Below are 22412 nucleotides of genomic sequence, written 5' to 3'. Positions count from 1 at the left end.
AAAAAAAAAACACATTTTATTTTATTTTTTTAAAGGAAATGTCTTCCAAACATGTTTTCTTTAAACATTTTCATCAATTTTGTTAAACTTTTTTCCTTTACAATTTTTTTTTTACAGTTTTTGTCAAACTTTGAAATGTAATTGTTTTGTTGTTTTGTTTTTTAATAAAATTTCATCTGTTTGTTTAGAACATGCTTTCAAAAAATTTAATTAAAAAAATACTTTTTTTTACAGAACCTCTTAACAGCATTCTTCATATTTTACAGACGGACGTTGAGTTTTAGTTTTGTCAGTGCTTCCTGTCTCTTTATTTAAAGTTGTAGAGCATGGTTCTGTTTTTTTTTTGGAAGTTATGGACCATTTCCTGTGTGATCAATAAAGTTATTATTCTAATAACAACAATAATTATTATTAGAGAGTAAATGAAGAGTAATAAAAGCCAGAGTCATGTTTTACATGTGTTCACAGTTTTCTATTAGCAGCAACTGCTTTTATTTTGAAAGCGTCACACTTCCTCCAGGACATTCCAGAACCTGCTGATGACTTATCATAAAAATATCAATTATGTTTATTTCTTGACGTCTTCATCAAATAAAATCAGAGAAAGTTTTAAAACTTAAATTTAAAATAATTTGGTTTTTTACTGTGAAATACAAAAACTGATCTTTCAAAATAAAAATCTTAAATAAACAAAAGAACAATCTGTTTCAAGTGTTTTTTAATTTGTAGTCAAACACACATTACAAAGAGGCGTTCACTGACAGCTGGGAGTCAACATGTTTCAAATCTATAAATAAAATATTGGTATTTATTAAATATTGATCAGGGTCAATCCAGTGATCACTTCCTGCTACTCCTCGATGTTTTCACAATAAAAGTCTTTTTATTGCTCCTGAAGGTAAAAACCATTTTAAAGGGACAAAGATGAACCGGAGCTGAACGTTTCCAGCGGCAGTGAACGCAGCATTAAGGCCACTCAGGTGAAGTCTGCTGGTTTTAGATTTACTGCTGAGTCATGTGACGTGATGCGTCAGCGTCGAGCCCCGAGTGCTGGTCTGCAGGTGTCAGTCAGGGTCAGGAGGTAGAGTTACTAAAGGGTTAGACGGAGCAGCTACACCTGGTTCTGCTGGTTCTACACAACGACAGTGAACGCATCGTCCCTCTACCTGAGACACAGGTGGACACAGACAGTTTCTCACAACAATGATGATGATGATGATGAAGGTGTTCTGGGGCCTCGTTTCTGTCAGACTGTGAGACGACAGGAAAACACACAAAACCATGACACAGACGACCCGTCTCCGGGCAGACGTCCGATCGGAGGACTCATCTAAGGACTGGTGGTCTAAGTTTGATGATGAACTTTTAAGTCTAATCTGAGCCTCCTCCGTATTTTTTTTAAAAACACAGTCACATGATCATCAGGAAGTCATGACCTTTGACCTATATGCTCTGTGGAGTGAACTTCCTGTCATTTGGACTTCATCACAGTGTTCAAACTTTCAGCGTCTGTAGTTTAAATTCAGCCGAAGCAGTCGCCCTTAACAACAGCTGACATCATAAGCCTGTAGCGACCAACCAATCACAGGACAGGTGAACTTCACGCGGAGACGTTGACGTCCCGCAGAGCGATGGTGGCGGTTGTCCCGGCAGCAGCAGCAGTAGCAGCAGAGGAGGAGGCGTTTGCCGTGGCGGTGGGGGAGGCGGGTACGATGGACAGAGAGGGGCCGTTCTGGTTGATCGGGGCAGCGCTGCTCTGGAACAGGATCTGCTGTAACGTCCGTCTGAGGTTGGGATGAAGGCGGCGCTGGGTCTGGTTAAAAATCTCCACGGCAACACACTTCATCACCCCAGCAACCAGGTCATCGTATAGTGGCACCGTGTACATCCTGGATGTCTGCAGGGAGGACACAGACTGCTGGTGAGTTACAAGACTGCAGGAGAGCAGTAAAGGACTAAAAGGCTACCTTGACTCACATGTTTGTGGAGGAAGGCTCGGACTCGAGGCAGCTCTGGGTAAAACGAGTTCCTCACGACCATCTGCAGCCAGCGCACCTGAACCTCCGCGTTCAGTCCGTCAAACAGGGACGAGTAACAGGAAGACAGGCTGGACATCACATCTGGGACAGACACAGAGACACACAGAGACACACAGAGACAAACAACAAGCTGAGACGCTGTTTATAAGGAAGAATTATCATCTTCTTATTTGAGGACGTTGGGACTTTATTATTGTCTCGTTTGAGGACGTTGGGACTTTATTGTCGTCTGGTTTGAGAACGTTGGGACTTTATTATCGTCTCGTTTGAGGACGTTGGGACTTTATTGTCGTCTGGTTTGAGGACGTTGAGACTTTATTGTCGTCTCGTTTGAGGACGTTGAGACTTTATAGTCGTCTGGTTTGAGGACGTTGGGACTTTAGAATTGTCTGGTTTGAGGACGTTGGGACTTTAGTATCGTCTGGTTTGAGGACGTTGGGACTTTAGTATTGTCTGGTTTGAGGACGTTGAGACTTTATAGTCGTCTGGTTTGAGGACGTTGAGACTTTATAGTCGTCTGGTTTGAGGACGTTGAGACTTTATTATCGTCTGGTTTGAGGACGTTGGGACTTTAGTATTGTCTGGTTTGAGGACGTTGAGACTTTATAGTCGTCTGGTTTGAGGACGTTGAGACTTTATAGTCGTCTGGTTTGAGGACGTTGAGACTTTATTATCGTCTGGTTTGAGGACGTTGAGACTTTATTATCGTCTGGTTTGAGGACGTTGGGACTTTATTATCGTCTGGTTTGAGGACGTTGAGACTTTATTATCGTCTTGTTTGAGGACGTTGGGACTTTATTATCGGCTCGTTTGAGGACGTTGGGACTTTATTGTCGTCTGGTTTGAGGACGTTGAGACTTTATTATCGTCTGGTTTGAGGACGTTGGGACTTTATTATCGTCTGGTTTGAGGATGTTGAGACTTTATTATCGTCTGGTTTGAGGACGTTGGGACTTTATTATCGTCTGGTTTGAGGACGTTGGGACTTTATTATTGTCTTGTTTGAGGACGTTGGGACTTTAGTATTGTCTGGTTTGAGGATGTTGGGACTTTATTATCGTCTGGTTTGAGGATGTTGGGACTTTAGTATCGTCTGGTTTGAGGACGTTGGGACTTTATTATCGTCTGGTTTGAGGATGTTGGGACTTTATTATCGTCTGGTTTGAGGACGTTGGGACTTTATTATCGTCTGGTTTGAGGACGTTGGGACTTTATTGTTGTCTTGTTTGAGGACGTTGGGACTTTATTATCGTCTGGTTTGAGGACGTTGGGACTTTATTATCGTCTGGTTTGAGGACGTTGGGACTTTATTATCGTCTGGTTTGAGGACGTTGGGACTTTATTATCGTCTGGTTTGAGGACGTTGAGACTTTATTATTGTCTTGTTTGAGGACGTTGGGACTTTATTGTCGTCTGGTTTGAGGACGTTGAGACTTTATTATTGTCTTGTTTGAGGACGTTGGGACTTTATTATCGTCTTGTTTGAGGACGTTGGGACTTTATTATCGCCTGGTTTGAGGACGTTGGGACTTTATTATCGTCTGGTTTGAGGACGTTGGGACTTTATTATCGTCTGGTTTGAGGACGTTGGGACTTTATCGTCTGGTTTGAGGACGTTGAGACTTTATTATCGTCTGGTTTGAGGACGTTGGGACTTTAATGTCGTCTGGTTTGAGGACGTTGGGACTTTATCGTCTGGTTTGAGGACGTTGGGACTTTATTATCGTCTGGTTTGAGGACGTTGGGACTTTAATGTCGTCTGGTTTGAGGACGTTGGGACTTTATCGTCTGGTTTGAGGACGTTGGGACTTTATTATCGTCTGGTTTGAGGACGTTGGGACTTTATTATTGTCTTGTTTGAGGACGTTGGGACTTTATTATCGTCTGGTTTGAGGACGTTGGGACTTTATCGTCTTGTTTGAGGACGTTGGGACTTTATTATCGTCTGGTTTGAGGACGTTGGGACTTTATTATTGTCTTGTTTGAGGACGTTGAGACTTTATTATTGTCTTGTTTGAGGACGTTGGGACTTTATTATCGTCTGGTTTGAGGACGTTGAGACTTTAATGTCGTCTGGTTTGAGGACGTTGGGACTTTATCGTCTGGTTTGAGGACGTTGGGACTTTATTATTGTCTTGTTTGAGGACGTTTGGACTTTATTATCGTCTCGGTTGAGGACGTTGGGACTTTATCGTCTGGTCTGAGGACGTTGGGACTTTATTATTGTCTTGTTTGAGGACGTTTGGACTTTATTATCGTCTCGGTTGAGGACGTTGGGACTTTATTGTTGTCTGGTTTGAGGACGCTGGGACTTTATTATTGTCTTGTTTGAGGACGTTGGGACTTTATTATTGTCTCGTCTGAGGACGTTGGGACTTTATTATTGTCTTGTTTGAGAACGTTGGGACTTTATTATCGTCTTGTTTGAGGACACTGGGACTTGAGTATTGTCTTGTTTGAGGACACTGGGACTTGAGTATTGTCTTGTTTGAGGACACTGGGGTCCAGCATGCTGTTAGTATCAGTGGTACCTTGGGGCAGAGGGGACAGGTCCAGCATGTGGTCCAGGAACAGGACGATCTGGAAGGTGCTCCAGGAGGACAGGTCGAAGGGGGACAGGGTTTGCAGGTCCGGGGACTCGCCGCCCCTCCACAGGTCACACAGATCGTGGACGGGCCGGGTCAGAGTGCCTCCTGCTGACAGGTCAGGCTCGTACAGAGGAGGACCACAGCCGCTCAGCCAGCGCTCAAACTCCAGACCTGACCACACACACAGGAAGTGATATCATTGCCTTACACCTGTCTACAGGTAAACTTCCTGTATTTATAGACGATGGTATTTCTTCCACCCCTACACGTCTCAGTCATGTCCAACCGTCCTCACCCTCTCTCTGGGAGACGGCGGCCTCCTGCAGCTCGGGGAAATAACCCAGGAAGTAGTCAATGAGGTCCTGAGCCACCACGCTTTTAAACTTAAACTCTGAGATGTAATCCTGAAAACACACAACAACAACATGGATTCATCATGATGTGGATCAGTGGTATTCTCTGCTCACACAGTGTGGTGTCATTACGTCTGTTCACTTCCTGTTCCTTCTGCAGCAATCTGGAAATCCATCGGTTAAAAAAAAACAAAAAACTTTTTTATCGTCTCGTCTGAGGACGTTGGGAAAAACTTTTGTTTTTTTTCCTTCCTTTACCTCTGGAGGCACAGCCCGGAGATTTTCGACTAACGGAAGTGCAGGGGCCTCGGCGATCGCTCACACCCTTCACTTCCGGCAGTGCCCCCAGGGAATTGCTGTGTTGTTTACAAATACTTCGGGTAGAAAACCAGCAGAGTTTAGCTATATCACATTTTTCACGTCACTATATCACCGTGTAGACTAATCTGATGTTTGTTAAGTCTATAAACACAGTGACTGAACAAACGTTACTATTTCTGTGTGCACGTTTTGTAATAATAACATGGTTATCGTAGATTAGCTGGGCTAACCTTTAGCTGTTAACGTTAGCCGTTAGCGGTGTCTGTAATAACCATAGTCTGTATAAAAATAAGGTAGTAACTCAATAAACGGTCCGTGAAAAAAAAAAAAAAAAATTCCAGCGGATATCTTAGTTACAACATGATTGAGCTAACAAAGCAGTTTTGTGTTGCTATGTGTGGTATTTATTCAGTTTTGGGAAATCACGATGTCTAGAAAGCATCAGTGGCTGCAGCTGACAGGGACAGCTAACAGCAGCAAAGCTAACATCAGGACGTCTTCTGTTAAAAGCCTCCCGTTGTCGGATACGACATGAAACTACTCCAGTTAGCTCAATCATGTTGTAACTAAGATATCCACTAGAAAAAATATGTTTTTCACGTTGACAAGACGGCGTTTTGGGTGGAGCGGTCACTATGGACGAGGAGCTTGCTGTTTCTGTAGGTACACATTTCCTGGGGACACCGGCACGTCTCGGCCACGCCCCCTCCATTGTGATTGGCTAAAGTGCAGCATTGTTCAAACTCAAAGCCCCGCCCTCCCCCCCTCACTAGTTGTCTTTCACACAGGGCTGCCGACAGATTCTACAATGTAAATTGCAGAATCTGTCTTGAGACATTACTTCTACAGTGACGTCACCTTCGACCTGAGTGACCACAGAGCCGTTTCATCCTTCAGTTACTTCTCACAGATAGATTTGGAATGTACGCTCCACAGTGCTTCCTGTTTGTTTTAGGATGAAGTGTTTTTGATACCTGCAACACCGAGGTCAGCCAGTCAGCTGATGGCTGCTAAAAACAAGAAAATCACATCAACTTTACAAGGAGGGCGTTCAGCTCTACTGAGCGTCACCACTCGCTGTCACAAGACCGAGTTAGTCAAAAATTTTAATATTTTTGGGAAAATCTTTAAAATGTAAAAAAGAGCCACAGTGACTAACATTAGCTCTGGCAATCAGGCTAATCTTAGTGCTACACTGGGTGATCTTACGTTAGCTAAGCTCTGGCAATCAGGCTAACGTCAGTGCTACACTGGGTGATCTCACGTTAGCTAAGCTCTGGCAATCAGGGCAATGTCAGTGCTACACTTGGTGACTATCGTTAGCTGAGCTCTGGCAATCAGGCTAACGTCAGTGCTACACTGGGTGACTATCGTTAGCTAAGCTCTGGCAATCAGGCTAACGTCGGTGCTACACTGGGTGACTATCATTAACTAAACTCTGGCAATCAGGCTAACATCAGTGCTACACTTGGTGACTATCGTTAGCTAAGCTCTGGCAATCAGGCCAACGTCGGTGCTACACTGGGTGACTATCGTTAGCTAAGCTCTGGCAATCAGGCTAACGTCAGTGCTACACTGGGTGACTATCATTAGCTAAGCTCTGGCAATCAGGCTAACATCAGTGCTACACTTGGTGATCTTACGTTAGCTAAGCTCTGGCAATCAGGCTAATGTCAGTGCTACACTGGGTGACTATCGTTAGCTAAGCTCTGGCAATCAGGCTAACGTCAGTGCTACACTGGGTGACTATCATTAACTAAGCTCTGGCAATCAGGCTAATCTTAGTGCTACAGTTAGTGATCTTACGTTAGCTAAGCTCTGGCAATCAGGCTAATCTTAGTGCTACAGTTAGTGATCTTACGTTAGCTAAGCTCTGGCAATCAGGCTAATGTCAGTACTACACTTGGTGACTAATGTTAGCTAAGCTCTGGCAATCAGGCTAACATCAGTGCTACACTGGGTGACTATCATTAACTAAGCTCTGGCAATCAGGCTAACGTCAGTGCTACACTTGGTGACTATCGTTAACTAAGCTCTGGCAATCAGGCTAACATCAATGCTACACTGGGTGACTATCGTTAGCTAAGCTCTGGCAATCAGGCTAATCTTAATGCTACACTTGGTGATCTTACGTTAGCTAAGCTCTGGCAATCAGGCTAACGTCAGTGCTACACTGGGTGACTATCATTAACTAAGCTCTGGCAATCAGGCTAATCTTAGTGCTACAGTTAGTGATCTTACGTTAGCTAAGCTCTGGCAATCAGGCTAATGTCAGTACTACACTTGGTGACTAATGTTAGCTAAGCTCTGGCAATCAGGCTAACATCAGTGCTACACTGGGTGACTATCATTAACTAAGCTCTGGCAATCAGGCTAACGTCAGTGCTACACTTGGTGACTATCGTTAACTAAGCTCTGGCAATCAGGCTAACATCAATGCTACACTGGGTGACTATCGTTAGCTAAGCTCTGGCAATCAGGCTAATCTTAATGCTACACTTGGTGATCTTACGTTAGCTAGGCTCTGGCCATCAGGCTAACGTCAGTGCTACACTGGGTGACTATCGTTAACTAAGCTCTGGCAATCAGGCTAATCTTAGTGCTACAGTTAGTGATCTTACGTTAGCTAAGCTCTGGCAATCAGGCTAACGTCAGTGCTACACTTGGTGACTATCGTTAACTAAGCTCTGGCAATCAGGCTAACATCAATGCTACACTGGGTGACTATCGTTAGCTAAGCTCTGGCAATCAGGCTAATCTTAGTGCTACACTTGGTGATCTTACGTTAGCTAAGCTCTGGCAATCAGGCTAATGTCAGTGCTACACTTGGTGACTAACATTAGCTAAGCTCTGGCAATCAGGCTAACATCAGTGCTACACTGGGTGACTATCGTTCGCTAAGCTCTGGCAATCAGGCCAACGTCAGTGCTACACTGGGTGACTATCGTTAGCTATGCTCCGGCAATCAGGGCAACGTCGGTGCTACACTGGGTGACTATCGTTAGCTAAGCTCTGGCAATCAGGCCAACGTCGGTGCTACACTGGGTAACTATCGTTAGCTAAGCTCTGGCAATCAGGCTAACGTCGGTGCTACACTGGGTGATCTTACGTTAGCTAAGCTCTGGCAATCAGGCTAACATCAGTGCTACACTTGGTGACTATCGTTAACTAAGCTCTGGCAATCAGGCTAACATCAGTGCTACACTTGGTGACTATCGTTCGCTAAGCTTTGGCAATCAGGCTAACGTCAGTGCTACACTGGGTGACTATCGTTAGCTAAGCTCTGGCAATCAGGCTAACGTCAGTGCTACACTGGGTGACTATCGTTAACTAAGCTCTGGCAATCAGGCTAACATCAGTGCTACACTTGGTGACTATCGTTAGCTAAGCTCTGGCAATCAGGCTAACGTCGGTGCTACACTGGGTGATCTTACGTTAGCTAAGCTCTGGCAATCAGGCTAACATCAGTGCTACACTTGGTGACTATCGTTAACTAAGCTCTGGCAACCAGGCTAACGTCAGTGCTACACTGGGTGACTATCGTTAACTAAGCTCTGGCAATCAGGCTAACATCAGTGCTACACATGGTGACTATCGTTAGCTAAGCTCTGGCAATCAGGCTAACGTCGGTGCTACACTGGGTGACTATCGTTAGCTCTGGCAATCAGGCCAACGTTAGTGCTACATGGGGTGACTATCGTTAGCTAAGCTCTGGCAATCAGGCTAACATCAGTGCTACATGGGGTGACTATCGTTAGCTAAGCTCTGGCAATCAGGCTAATCTTAGTGCTACACTTGGTGATCTTACGTTAGCTAAGCTCTGGCAATCAGGCTAACATCAGTGCTACACTTGGTGACTATCGTTAACTAAGCTCTGGCAATCAGGCTAACATCAGTGCTACACTTGGTGACTATCGTTAACTAAGCTCTGGCAATCAGGCTAACATCAGTGCTACACTTGGTGACTATCATTAGCTAAGCTCTGGCAATCAGGCTAACGTCGGTGCTACACTGGGTGACTATCGTTAGCTAAGCTCTGGCAATCAGGCCAACGTTAGTGCTACATGGGGTGACTATCGTTAGCTAAGCTCTGGCAATCAGGCTAACATCAGTGCTACATGGGGTGACTATCGTTAGCTAAGCTCTGGCAATCAGGCCAACGTCGGTGCTACATGGGGTGACTATGGTTAGCTAAGCTCTGGCAATCAGGCCAACGTCGGTGCTAGGGATGGGCGTATTGATCCTGTGGTATGGATATATCGATACTCACACTCTACTCAATTGGCATCAGTTTCCTTAAACACATACCAATATTCACTAACAAATAAGAATTGGGGGTGCATGCATCACTTTCAAATGTTTGAGATAGCTTACTTCAATGAATGTGCCGAGACACCTCTGTGCCTGGCGGAGTATTGAGCTGGCCCGTGTAACGTGACAAGGAAACTTGAGACATGAGCGTCAAGCGTGCGACCCAGCCGACACAGCCAGCATGACTGTGTGACAAACAGACAAAAAATGAAGCGTGGCGTGGTGTTATTTTTCACCAGTTGCTAAAGTTACAGCAAGGTACCAAGTGTGTGACAATAAAGTTACACACAGCAGCAACACAAGTAATTTATTCCAACATCTGAAGAGCACACATCCAGAGAGCCACAGTGGGCTTGAGCTCCAGTCTCCTGCACCACCCGCTGTGCGGCCACAGACCCTGCTGGAGAGTTTGCACAAAGCAAAGTGTATCCAGGTCCAGACAGCACTGTGCCCCTAGTTAGGCTGACTTAGGCCTAGTCTGCCGGAGGACCCCCTATAATACACCGGGCACCTTCTCTCTGTCTCTCTGTCTCTCTCTCTGTCTCTGTCTTTCTCTCTCTCTCTCTCTGTCTCTCTGTCTCTCTCTCTCTCTCTCTCTCTCTCTGTCTCTCTCTCTGTCTCATTGTGTCATATGGATTACTGTTAATTTATTATGCTGATCTGTTCTGTACGACATCTATTGCACGTCTGTCCGTCCTGGAAGAGGGATCCCTCCTCAGTTGCTCTTCCTGAGGTTTCTACCGTTTTTTTCCCCGTTAAAGGGTTTTTTGGGGAGTTTTTCCTGATCAGCTGTGAGGGTCATAAGGACAGAGGGATGTCGTATGCTGTAAAGCCCTGTGAGGCAAATTGTGATTTGTGATATTCGGCTTTATAAATAAAATTGATTGATTGATTGATTGATTGATTGACGTCTGCCAGTGTCGTGATACAGACGATGCTTGTGTTGTGTCTGTTCCTGAATCCTTTAATATTATGATCACAATCTGATTTTAACACTACACACTTCATAAAGATGAATTTACTGAAGTTAAATATTTCTGGCTCAGAGTAATAAAAAAGATAAGAAAATATGAGAGATACACAATCTTGGGGATTTTTCATCTTTGCGTGACAGTTTTTTTTTGTTGAAAAGAAAATATTAAAATTGTGATGTTTGGTTTTTATCTGCAAAATGTTTTCTTACATCTGGAAAACATGATTTTCATATTTCATTAATTATAATGCTGTTTACAACATCACAAACTATAAAAAATAACTGCAGCTTCTTGTGATTCAGACACTTAGCCATAATGTGATTTGGATTATTTCACAATTAATTGTAAAGCCTTAATATCTAATGGAATCCTTAACATCTTATATAGCAAATAAAATTCATCTTCCCTGTTGTGATGTGAAACCTTGATCCTTTTCAGGAGGATCAAGGTTTCCGTCATTTCATGAAGGTGGTGGACCCTCAATACCACATCCCTGGTTGGAAATCCATGATGAGGGCTGAAATTCCAAAACGACTCGGTACAATCAGCAAGCAGTCTGGATTTAACAAGCGATATGTGGACTGCAAGAACCACTGAAGCTTATTTGACTCTGTCAGGACATTTTATTGACAAGGGCTGGCAGAGTCTGCAATCTTGCAACAATCCATGTAGCTGTGCAGCACACACAATATATGAGAACTGTGATGAGTGGGGCATCAGCAGTAAGGTTCATGCAGTCATTACGGACAATGGAGCCAATATGGTCTCTGCTGTGTGTAAAACTTGCTAGAAACATATTCCTTGTTTTTCTCACACACTCCACCTCATTGTGAAGGACTCCATGAAGGCAGACACAAGTCTTGAGTCCATGGTGGAGAAATGCAGGGCTGTTGTTTGGTTCTTCCACCACAGCACCAGAGCAACTGACGAACTAAGAGAAGTACAAAGTCAGATGCACCTGCCACAGCACTGACTAACCCAAGCAGTGGATACTTGATGGAACTGAGTGTTGTACATGCTTGACAGACGTATGAGCAACAACAAGCCGTCACAACAGCACTTTGTCTCTTGGGAGAAACAACATGTGCCTAAATGATGCAGAATGGTCCCACATCAGCCAGGCCACTGAAGGCCTCGGGCCTTTTGAAGAGGCCACTAAGGAGTTTTCAGCAGAGCAGTATGTAGGCCTGTCGCCATATGCCATAAGTCAGTTAATTGCACGGTAAATTAAAAGGGATTAATTGCCATATTCATGCGTGTTTGTTTTCCTCGTCTCTCTCCACCAAAGAGACTGGACGACAAGAGCATTCACTTTCGTGCATCGTCTGGCAGCCAGGTGAGTTGGTTCATTAGCATAATGAACGGAGGGAAAGCTCTAGTCATCGAGTGTCTTTGTCTCTGTGGGGGAGGCGGGGCTATGGGCCACACACACACGGTGCAATCTTCGTGAGGGGGAGACGAGGCGGAGAAGAAAACAGAGTTGAGTGTAAGAGAAAGACAGGGAACTTGTTCCTAAACCAAACACCACGGCCCCTGTGTGGGAGTGTTCTGGATTTAAACCAAATGACGAGCCGGTGTGCCGGGTTTGTTCTAAAACCATCTCAACAAAAAGAGCGAATACGACCAACTTAACTGCACACCTGAGAGTGAGAGACTGACAGACTGTTTCTTGTTTTTATTTATATATTTAGATAATTTTACATGTTATTTCAGATATTTAAATTATCTTTTTTGCATTCTTAAATATTGTTGTTAAATAAATGTTTATTTCTCTTTAAAAGGGTGTACCTGCATCATTATGTCTTTATTATCATTATATACGTTTAAAAAATGGTCTAAAACAGCAAAATTACAACAATAATAAAAATGGTCTTAAAAGCACAATATTACGCAATATTATCACTTATCGCAATAATTTCTGACGCAATTAATCGCCTAGCAACATTTGTTCTGGTGACAGGCCTAGTTCAGTGCATCTTCTCCTATCCTGGCATCTTATAGAGTGTGCCAGTAAACCCGGAACTCGGTTAGCGCTTTTAACACTTCCAGTTCTCTTGTCTAAAAGTCAATATGTTTCTTGAATGGGATTTTGGTAAAATGCCTCAAATGAGGTCTGTGGTTAACAAAAGCTTAAGCGAGTTTCAGGTTTTGTTCTACGACATAAAACACGTCAGTAAATACCCTACTACTACTATTTTGAAGCTTTTAAGTCAAGTCCATCTTAAGTCAGACCTAAGATAGACTTGAACATATTATGTTATAATAACAGCATAAATGTATTGTACAGGTCTGCTGTGTGCAGGTCTGCTGTGTGCAGGTCTGCTGTGTACAGGTCTGCTGTGTGCAGGTCTGCTGTGTACAGGTCTGCTGTGTGCAGGTCTGCTGTGTACAGGTCTGCTGTGTACAGGTCTGCTGTGTACAGGTCTGCTGTGTACAGGTCTACTGTGTACAGGTCTACTGTGTACAGGTCTACTGTGTACAGGTCTGCTGTGTACAGGTCTACTGTGTACAGGTCTGCTGTGTACAGGTCTACTGTGTACAGGTCTACTGTGTACAGGTCTGCTGTGTACAGGTCTACTGTGTACAGGTCTGCTGTGTACAGGTCTGCTGTGTACAGGTCTACTGTGTACAGGTCTGCTGTGTACAGGTCTGCTGTGTACAGGTCTGCTGTGTACAGGTCTACTGTGTACAGGTCTGCTGTGTACAGGTCTGCTGTGTACAGGTCTGCTGTGTACAGGTCTACTGTGTACAGGTCTACTGTGTACAGGTCTGCTGTGTACAGGTCTGCTGTGTACAGGTCTACTGTGTACAGGTCTACTGTGTACAGGTCTGCTGTGTACAGGTCTGCTGTGTACAGGTCTGCTGTGTACAGGTCTACTGTGTACAGGTCTACTGTGTACAGGTCTGCTGTGTACAGGTCTGCTGTGTACAGGTCTGCTGTGTACAGGTCTACTGTGTACAGGTCTGCTGTGTACAGGTCTACTGTGTGCAGGTCTGCTGTGTGCAGGTCTGCTGTGTACAGGTCTACTGTGTACAGGTCTACTGTGTACAGGTCTGCTGTGTACAGGTCTGCTGTGTACAGGTCTACTGTGTACAGGTCTGCTGTGTACAGGTCTGCTGTGTACAGGTCTGCTGTGTACAGGTCTACTGTGTACAGGTCTGCTGTGTACAGGTCTGCTGTGTACAGGTCTGCTGTGTACAGGTCTACTGTGTACAGGTCTGCTGTGTACAGGTCTGCTGTGTACAGGTCTACTGTGTACAGGTCTGCTGTGTACAGGTCTACTGTGTACAGGTCTACTGTGTACAGGTCTGCTGTGTACAGGTCTACTGTGTACAGGTCTACTGTGTACAGGTCTGCTGTGTACAGGTCTGCTGTGTACAGGTCTACTGTGTACAGGTCTACTGTGTACAGGTCTGCTGTGTACAGGTCTACTGTGTACAGGTCTGCTGTGTACAGGTCTACTGTGTACAGGTCTACTGTGTACAGGTCTACTGTGTACAGGTCTGCTGTGTACAGGTCTACTGTGTACAGGTCTGCTGTGTACAGGTCTACTGTGTACAGGTCTGCTGTGTACAGGTCTGCTGTGTACAGGTCTGCTGTGTACAGGTCTACTGTGTACAGGTCTGCTGTGTACAGGTCTGCTGTGTACAGGTCTGCTGTGTACAGGTCTACTGTGTACAGGTCTGCTGTGTACAGGTCTACTGTGTACAGGTCTGCTGTGTACAGGTCTACTGTGTACAGGTCTACTGTGTACAGGTCTGCTGTGTACAGGTCTGCTGTGTACAGGTCTGCTGTGTACAGGTCTGCTGTGTACAGGTCTACTGTGTACAGGTCTACTGTGTACAGGTCTACTGTGTACAGGTCTGCTGTGTACAGGTCTGCTGTGTACAGGTCTGCTGTGTACAGGTCTACTGTGTACAGGTCTGCTGTGTACAGGTCTGCTGTGTACAGGTCTACTGTGTACAGGTCTGCTGTGTACAGGTCTGCTGTGTACAGGTCTGCTGTGTACAGGTCTGCTGTGTACAGGTCTACTGTGTACAGGTCTACTGTGTACAGGTCTACTGTGTACAGGTCTGCTGTGTACAGGTCTACTGTGTACAGGTCTGCTGTGTACAGGTCTACTGTGTACAGGTCTACTGTGTACAGGTCTGCTGTGTACAGGTCTGCTGTGTACAGGTCTGCTGTGTACAGGTCTACTGTGTACAGGTCTACTGTGTACAGGTCTGCTGTGTACAGGTCTACTGTGTACAGGTCTGCTGTGTACAGGTCTACTGTGTACAGGTCTACTGTGTACAGGTCTACTGTGTACAGGTCTACTGTGTACAGGGCTGCTGTGTCATTGTGTTATTCCTGTATTTAATTTTGCAAAGACACAGATTGTCTCTTGTTTCTGCTCTTTGTTGCTTCAGTGAAAGGCTGCAGTGTGACACACGTGTTAACTCCAACATACAGGTTTTCAAACCATAACATTGTTATGATGCATGAGTTTTTTTAGTTAGCACCCACATTACATCTGTCTAATTGTTACAGACCTGAAATTAGAATTTTTGGTCAAAATGCCAACTTCTGAATAATGTTGCATTAATAGTCAAAGTGAGCAGATAATGTACCAAGATCACTGATTTGCTTTTTTTGAGAATTAAGAAAAGGGCATGTTTTTGTTCATATTTATTTATTTTACTTTTTGTTTCATTATGTATTGCACATAAAATGCACATAATACATCTGTTATAAAAGGCCAGTATTTGTCATGTGATTTAAGTGTAATAATATTTTGATTGAAAAACATTTGCTGATAAGAAATGATCAGCATCAATGGAATTGCAAGAAAAAGTATCGTATCGAATCCTAAAAGTGTGGCATCACCCGTCCCTCATCGGTGCTACACTGGGTGTCGACGTCAGCCACACTGAGACGACAGTGTGTGTGCGTGCGTGCGTGCGTGCGTGTGTGTGTGCTGACCCTGAGGAAGCAGTCGAAGCGTCTGACATCTCCACAGAGCTGCGACAGGTACGCCACGAAACAGAAACCTTTCTCGTAGGTGAAGAGATTCATCAGAGAGCTGGGGTTCACACCTAAGAGGACACGGAGGACAACAGGGACGCTGAGTGTCTTTATTTACATGTCTGAGATGCGGTGTGGGGACCCAAGCAGTCTGACACACTACTGAGACGTTCTCAACAAACACTCTTTGAATGTTAAGTGCGCTTGTTACCTGGCTCAAACTTGACCTGCAGTTTGCTCACGGGGTTGTTGTCTCCGAGGAGACGCAGCTGTCTGTGGAGGGCGTCCAACCGCACGGCAGTTTCCAAACAGGTGAACGCCTCACCTGAGGACGAGGGGGAGGAGTTAGTTAGTTAGTTAGTCGTAGCAGCAGTGAAAGCAGCAGCAGTAGTGGTCGTAGGACTCCTACCGTAGGCTTCAGTAGTGATCCGGCGCTGGGCGTAGGTGGCCAACCCCTCACTCAGCCACATCTCCTCCCAGGTGGCGTTGGTGACGGCGTTGCCGAACCAGCCGTGCGCGATCTCATGGACGACGTCAATCAACAGGAACTCGCTGCTCTCCAGGATGGAGGCGATGATGAAGGTGAGGCAGGGGTTCTCCATGGCAACGATGGGGAAGGAGGGGGGGAGGAACACGATGTCACACCTGAAGAGCGGCGCACAGCGGTTATTACTCACATGGCTTCAATCATGTTGCTGTGACACCTGTCGGGACTCTTGGCTCACCTGCCCCACAGGTATGGTCCAAACAGCTCCTCAGCCACACCCAGCCAGCGCTCCACACTGCCGCCGAGCTTCTTCACCGCACACGACAACAGACATGGCTCCGCCCACACACGACTCCTTGAAGACAGAGGTGCTTTCAGTCAACAAAACTACGACAGGAAACAAACAAATAAAAACAACATGTCAGCGATCAGGACTCACCGCGGGCCGACGTCGACGTGCTGCAGCTCGCCAGCCACCAACGCCACCAGGTAGGACGGGACAGGAAACTCCATGGAGAACTGAAAGACTCGGTCATGTTTGGAGTACGAACTACGAGACGCACTCATCAGGACCGTCACTCCGTCTGGAACCTGAAGAAGGAGAAGAAGAAGAAGAAGAAGAAGAAGAAGAAGAAGAAGAGCAAGGAGAACAAGGAGGAGGAGAAGAACGAGAATAAGGATAAGAAGTAGGTAGTGTGTCGTAGTATGTCGTAGTGTGTCGTGATGTGTCCAGGTGTGTCCAGGTGTGTCCAGGTGTGTCGTGGTGTGTCCAGGTGTATCGTGGTGTGTCCAGCTGTGTCGTGGTGTGTCCAGGTGTGTCCAGGTGTGTCGTGGTGTGTCCAGGTGTGTCCAGGTGTGTCGTGGTGTGTCCAGGTGTGTCGTGGTGTGTGCAGGTGTGTCCAGCTGTGTCGTGGTGTGTCGCGGTGTGTCGCGGTGTGTCCAGGTGTGTCGTGGTGTGTCCAGGTGTGTCGTGGTGTGTCCAGGTGTATCGTGGTGTGTCCAGCTGTGTCGTGGTGTGTCCAGGTGTGTCCAGGTGTGTCGTGGTGTGTCCAGGTGTGTCGTGGTGTGTGCAGGTGTGTCCAGCTGTGTCGTGGTGTGTCGTGGTGTGTAGCGGTGTGTCCAGGTGTGTCGTGGTGTGTCCAGGTGTGTCGTGATGTGTCCAGGTGTGTCGTGATGTGTCCAGGTGTGTCGTGGTGTGTCGTGGTGTGTCCAGGTGTGTCGTGGTGTGTCCAGGTGTGTCGTGATGTGTCCAGGTGTGTCGTGATGTGTCCAGGTGTGTCGTGGTGTGTCGTGGTGTGTCCAGGTGTGTCGTGGTGTGTCGTGGTGTGTCCAGGTGTGTCGTGGTGTGTCCAGGTGTGTCGTGATGTGTCCAGGTGTGTCATGGTGTGTCGTGGTGTGTCCAGGTGTGTCGTGATGTGTCCAGGTGTGTCGTGATGTGTCCAGGTGTGTCGTGGTGTGTCGTGGTGTGTCCAGCTGTGTCGTGGTGTGTCCAGGTGTGTCCAGGTGTGTCGTGGTGTCGTGGTGTGTCCAGGTGTGTCGTGGTGTGTCCAGGTGTGTCCAGGTGTGTCCAGGTGTGTCGTGGTGTGTCCAGGTGTGTCCAGGTGTGTCCAGGTGTGTCGTGGTGTGTCCAGCTGTGTCCAGCTGTGTCGTGGTGTGTCCATGTGTGTCCAGGTGTGTTGTGGTGTGTCCAGGTGTGTCCAGGTGTGTCCAGGTGTGTCGTGGTGTGTCCAGGTGTGTCGTGGTGTGTGCAGGTGTGTCCAGCTGTGTCCAGCTGTGTCGTGGTGTGTCGTGGTGTGTCGCGGTGTGTCCAGGTATGTCGCGGTGTGTCCAGGTGTGTCGTGGTGTCGTGGTGTGTCGTGGTGTCCAGGTGTGTCGTGGTGTGTCCAGGTGTGTCGTGGTGTGTCCAGGTGTGTCGCGGTGTGTCCAGGTGTGTCGTGGTGTGTCGTGGTGTGTCCAGGTGTGTCGTGATGTGTCGTGGTGTCGTGGTGTGTCGTGGTGTCGTGGTGTGTCGTGGTGTCGTGGTGTGTCCAGGTGTGTCGTGGTGTGTCGTGGTGTCGTGGTGTGTCCAGGTGTGTCGTGGTGTGTCCAGGTGTGTCGTGGTGTGTCCAGGTGTGTCGTGGTGTGTCCAGGTGTGTCGTGGTGTGTCGTGGTGTGTCCAGGTGTGTCGTGGTGTGTCCAGGTGTGTCGTGGTGTGTCGTGGTGTGTCGCGGTGTGTCCAGGTGTGTTGTGGTTTGTCCAGCTGTGTCCAGGTGTGTCGTGGTGTGTCCAGGTGTGTCGTGGTGTGTCCAGGTGTGTCGTGGTGTGTCGTGGTGTGTCCAGGTGTGTCGTGGTGTGTCCAGGTGTGTCCAGGTGTGTCGTGGTGTGTCGTGGTGTGTCGCGGTGTGTCCAGGTGTGTTGTGGTTTGTCCAGCTGTGTCCAGGTGTGTCATGGTGTGTCCAGGTGTGTCGTGGTGTGTCCAGGTGTGTTGTGGTGTGTCCAGCTGTGTCCAGGTGTGTCATGGTGTGTCCAGGTGTGTCCAGGTGTGTTGTGGTTTGTCCAGCTGTGTCCAGGTGTGTCATGGTGTGTCCAGGTGTGTCATGGTGTGTCCAGGTGTGTCGTGGTGTGTCCAGGTGTGTCCAGGTGTGTCATGGTGTGTCCAGGTGTGTCATGGTGTGTCCAGCTGTGTCCAGGTGTGTCATGGTGTGTCCAGGTGTGTCCAGCTGTGTCGTGGTGTGTCCAGGTGTGTTGTGGTTTGTCCAGCTGTGTCCAGGTGTGTCATGGTGTGTCCAGGTGTGTTGTGGTGTGTCCAGCTGTGTCCAGGTGTGTCCAGGTGTGTCCAGGTGTGTCCAGGTGTGTTGTGGTTTGTCCAGCTGTGTCCAGGTGTGTCATGGTGTGTCCAGGTGTGTCATGGTGTGTCCAGGTGTGTCGTGGTGTGTCCAGGTGTGTCCAGGTGTGTCATGGTGTGTCCAGGTGTGTTGTGGTGTGTCCAGCTGTGTCCAGGTGTGTCATGGTGTGTCCAGGTGTGTCGTGGTGTGTCGTGGTGTGTCCAGGTGTGTCGTGGTGTGTCCAGGTGTGTCCAGGTGTGTCGTGGTGTGTCGTGGTGTGTCGCGGTGTGTCCAGGTGTGTTGTGGTTTGTCCAGCTGTGTCCAGGTGTGTCATGGTGTGTCCAGGTGTGTCGTGGTGTGTCCAGGTGTGTCCAGGTGTGTTGTGGTGTGTCCAGCTGTGTCCAGGTGTGTCATGGTGTGTCCAGGTGTGTCCAGGTGTGTTGTGGTTTGTCCAGCTGTGTCCAGGTGTGTCATGGTGTGTCCAGGTGTGTCGTGGTGTGTCCAGGTGTGTCCAGGTGTGTCATGGTGTGTCCAGGTGTGTTGTGGTGTGTCCAGCTGTGTCCAGGTGTGTCATGGTGTGTCCAGGTGTGTCCAGGTGTGTTGTGGTGTGTCAGAGGTCATGAGAGGTGGGGACTCACCCTGACGGTTGCGGTGTACGTGCTCTTGACAGCAGGTGTGTCGAAGCAGGGGAAGAAGGAGCGGTTACAAACTGAGTGTCCCTGAGTGAAGACCAGAGGACGAGACTGTCCACAGGTCAGCTCCGAGTCCAGCCACCAGATCTGCACGCACACACACACACACACACACACACACCAGTATCAGTGTGTTGACAGATCACAGATCAGTACTGATCCAGAACCTTCCTATTGGTTTTATTACATGAATCATGATCCAGAAACACGCAGAGCCTTTCACAGTGAATGAATGATGTCATCATGACTGATGTCATCATGACTGATGACATCATGACTGATGACATCATGACAGCGTCTGAATGTGATAGAACAGTTTTACAGTGTGATGACCTCTGAGTTTAAAGGTGTTTCATCGACACCCTCAGGAGGTTTAATTCATCCATTCATCAATTCACACATTAATCATTATTATTATGGTCTTTATTTTAATCACTGATTCTTTCACTGCATCATCACATGATCAGCACCTCATTCATTATCATTATTATTACTATTAATATATATTATATATATATTAATATATATTAATATATATATTTATATATATATATTAATATATATATATATTATTTTCCCTCATAAATTATATTTGTCTTTTTTATCTATTTATTATTATTATTATTATTACAGTTGTTGTAGTGTTTAAAATGATGTTATTTAGTTCTCAGTCCAGCTTTTTAATTTAACTAATTTAGTTGTATTTTCTTTATAATCTAATGTCATCATTTTATTCTTGTTTTATCTTTTTAACCTGAAGTTTTAAGTTTCAGTTGTTTTTCACTCAGTTTTAATATTTTTATTATTTTAATATTTGTTCCTGATTCTCTGTGACGCTGCTCTGACCTGAACATGCTGACTGATCAGGTAACTCAGTGGTACCAGTGAGACGTGCTGTGGTGGCGTCCTTACCGCCGGTCCGTCCGTGGTGCTGTAGCGGACTGTGATCTGGATCAGCCGGCCCGGCTTCACGGCGGCTGACGGCAGGCTGATGTTCAACGAGGAGCCGTAGTCTGTGAACGGGTCCACGCGGTAGGTGAGGGACAGCGGCTCCTCCTGTCCGGCCCCGGGGACCTTACAGTCTATGGAGTGGATGAGGAGGGAGGGGTGGGAGTCCAGGACCAGGGTGTGGACCCCCGGCTGGACCGGGACCAGGTCCAGAACCAGCCAGCCGCTCATCTCCTTCACGGCAAAGTTGAGCCGCAGGTCCAGGTGGAGGTGTCGCAGCTGGAAGCAGCGGAAGTTAGACGCCGAGGCCACGTCCACCAGGGGGCACCGGGGGGTCCCGGGCCCCGGACCCGCCGAGGGCCGGCTGGAGTCCCCGACGCAGCGGGCCCCGGAGACCGGAGGGGATTTACGGCAGCAGCACAGAGAGGTGGGAGTCTGGTGGAGCTCCGCCATCACGAGCTGAACCTGCGACTGAACCCCGCTCAGACATCCAAGACCAGCAACACCACCGACTGTCTGCACCAGTATGACCAGTACGACTACATCTACTCCCAGTTCAGACCTGAGACAGCCCTCTGTGTCAGCCAAAAACCCATTCAACCAAAAACTCACAAAACCAGGAGGAAGGACACTTGGGTCAGGACCACCTGTCTCTGGACTCCCAGTAAACCCAGTTCAATACTGGTTTCAGCTCAGGACTGAACTCACCCTGACCTGTGACTGTGTGGACCAGAACACATTCAGGGATTTAACTCAGACACTTGATCCAGAACTGGGTTTAAACCCGAGACTACCTGCCTCTGCCTCCCAGTAGACCCAGTACACCACACCTCTATACTCCAGTTCTGCACCTGGTCAGTTCACCAGCCTGGTTTTATCTCAGGAGCTGATTTAAACTCAGTTTAACTGAAGTGAATCATCTGTGTGAACCAGGCCAGAACACACGCAGAACCTCATTAAAGAAAAGCCTGATTTAAGTCAGACACTAAACAGACACCAGTGAGGACACTTGGATCAACAGCACTTTAAACCCGGGACCAGCTGTCTCTGCACTCCCAGTAAACCCAGTATACCACACCTGTATAACCCAGTTCAACCCGGTCTGTCTATTTTTACTAAGCTGACGACATTTAACCGAAATTAAACCAAACTCGGTCCAAATTTAACCCGGGTTTGACCCGCACCCTGTGTGGTGTAGACCAGGCCAGACTCCATTCAAAAACGGACCGATTTAAGAGTCGGGGCGAAGTGAAGCAGCTGAAGGACACTTGAAGCACCGACACGAGTCAACGCGCTGAGAGGCTGATGTTGAGTCAAAGAGCACCTGAGGCCACTTTAGCCGCAGCTAGCTGCTGACGAGATTAGCACCTTTAGCTCACACACACTTCACCACACCAGCTTTACACAACAGGCACTTTGAGATCAGCGGCAGCATTAACTACTTTAACTAGTTTAACTAACCTGGTTAGCTCAGCAGGCTAATTAGCACAGAGTCTAATTAGCATTAGCACCAGAGACGCGTCATGTGTGGTCAGACAAACACACACACTTCATGTAACATCCATCAGACACACACCGGCTCCTCCGCTGAACTCAGCCCCGGCTCCCTGCTCTCTGTCCCGGGCACTGGATCCAGCTGGTCCCGGAAGGCTGGACGTTAGCTGCCGGGTCTGCTGCTGGTGTGTGTCGGTGTAATGGAGGAGGAGGAGGAGGAGGAGGAGGTGAAGGAGGAGACTGCAATGAGACAAAGACACAGGAGACAGCAGAGGACAGACAGACAGACAGACGGAGGAGACTCTGCTCCGGACAAAACAGGAAGTCACTACAGCAGGAAAAAGTTTGTAGAGGCCGGAGGGGGGCGCTGTGGAGCCAATTACACCTCCAGGTCAA

General features: G+C 47.2%; 1 protein-coding gene across 2 annotated transcripts; it reads right to left on the bottom strand.

The window, feature by feature from the left end:
• Positions 1–701: 701 nt before the first annotated feature.
• On the bottom strand, positions 702–22362 carry rnpepl1 (arginyl aminopeptidase like 1). Of its 2 annotated transcripts, none has more exons than XM_078167436.1 (11): positions 20487–22362; positions 19521–19661; positions 16518–16669; positions 16317–16433; positions 16001–16236; positions 15803–15916; positions 15550–15662; positions 4923–5031; positions 4571–4798; positions 1978–2120; positions 702–1915 (listed from the first exon to the last, which is right to left on the bottom strand). In XM_078167436.1, the coding sequence occupies exons 1-11, from the start codon at positions 20973–20975 to the stop codon at positions 1601–1603; spliced, it is 2157 nt and encodes a 718-aa protein (XP_078023562.1). In that variant the 5' UTR covers positions 20976–22362; the 3' UTR covers positions 702–1600. The 2 variants fall into 2 exon arrangements, with proteins under 2 accessions (XP_078023562.1, XP_033487741.1); XM_033631850.2 differs by having other exon boundaries at positions 702–1897; positions 20487–22360.
• Positions 22363–22412: the final 50 nt, after the last annotated feature.

The sequence above is a fragment of the Epinephelus lanceolatus genome, chromosome 4, assembly GCF_041903045.1.
Source record: "Epinephelus lanceolatus isolate andai-2023 chromosome 4, ASM4190304v1, whole genome shotgun sequence".
NCBI lineage: Eukaryota > Metazoa > Chordata > Actinopteri > Perciformes > Serranidae > Epinephelus > Epinephelus lanceolatus.
Note: the sequence above shows the minus strand (reverse complement) of the source record. Positions and strands in the feature narration are given on the sequence as shown.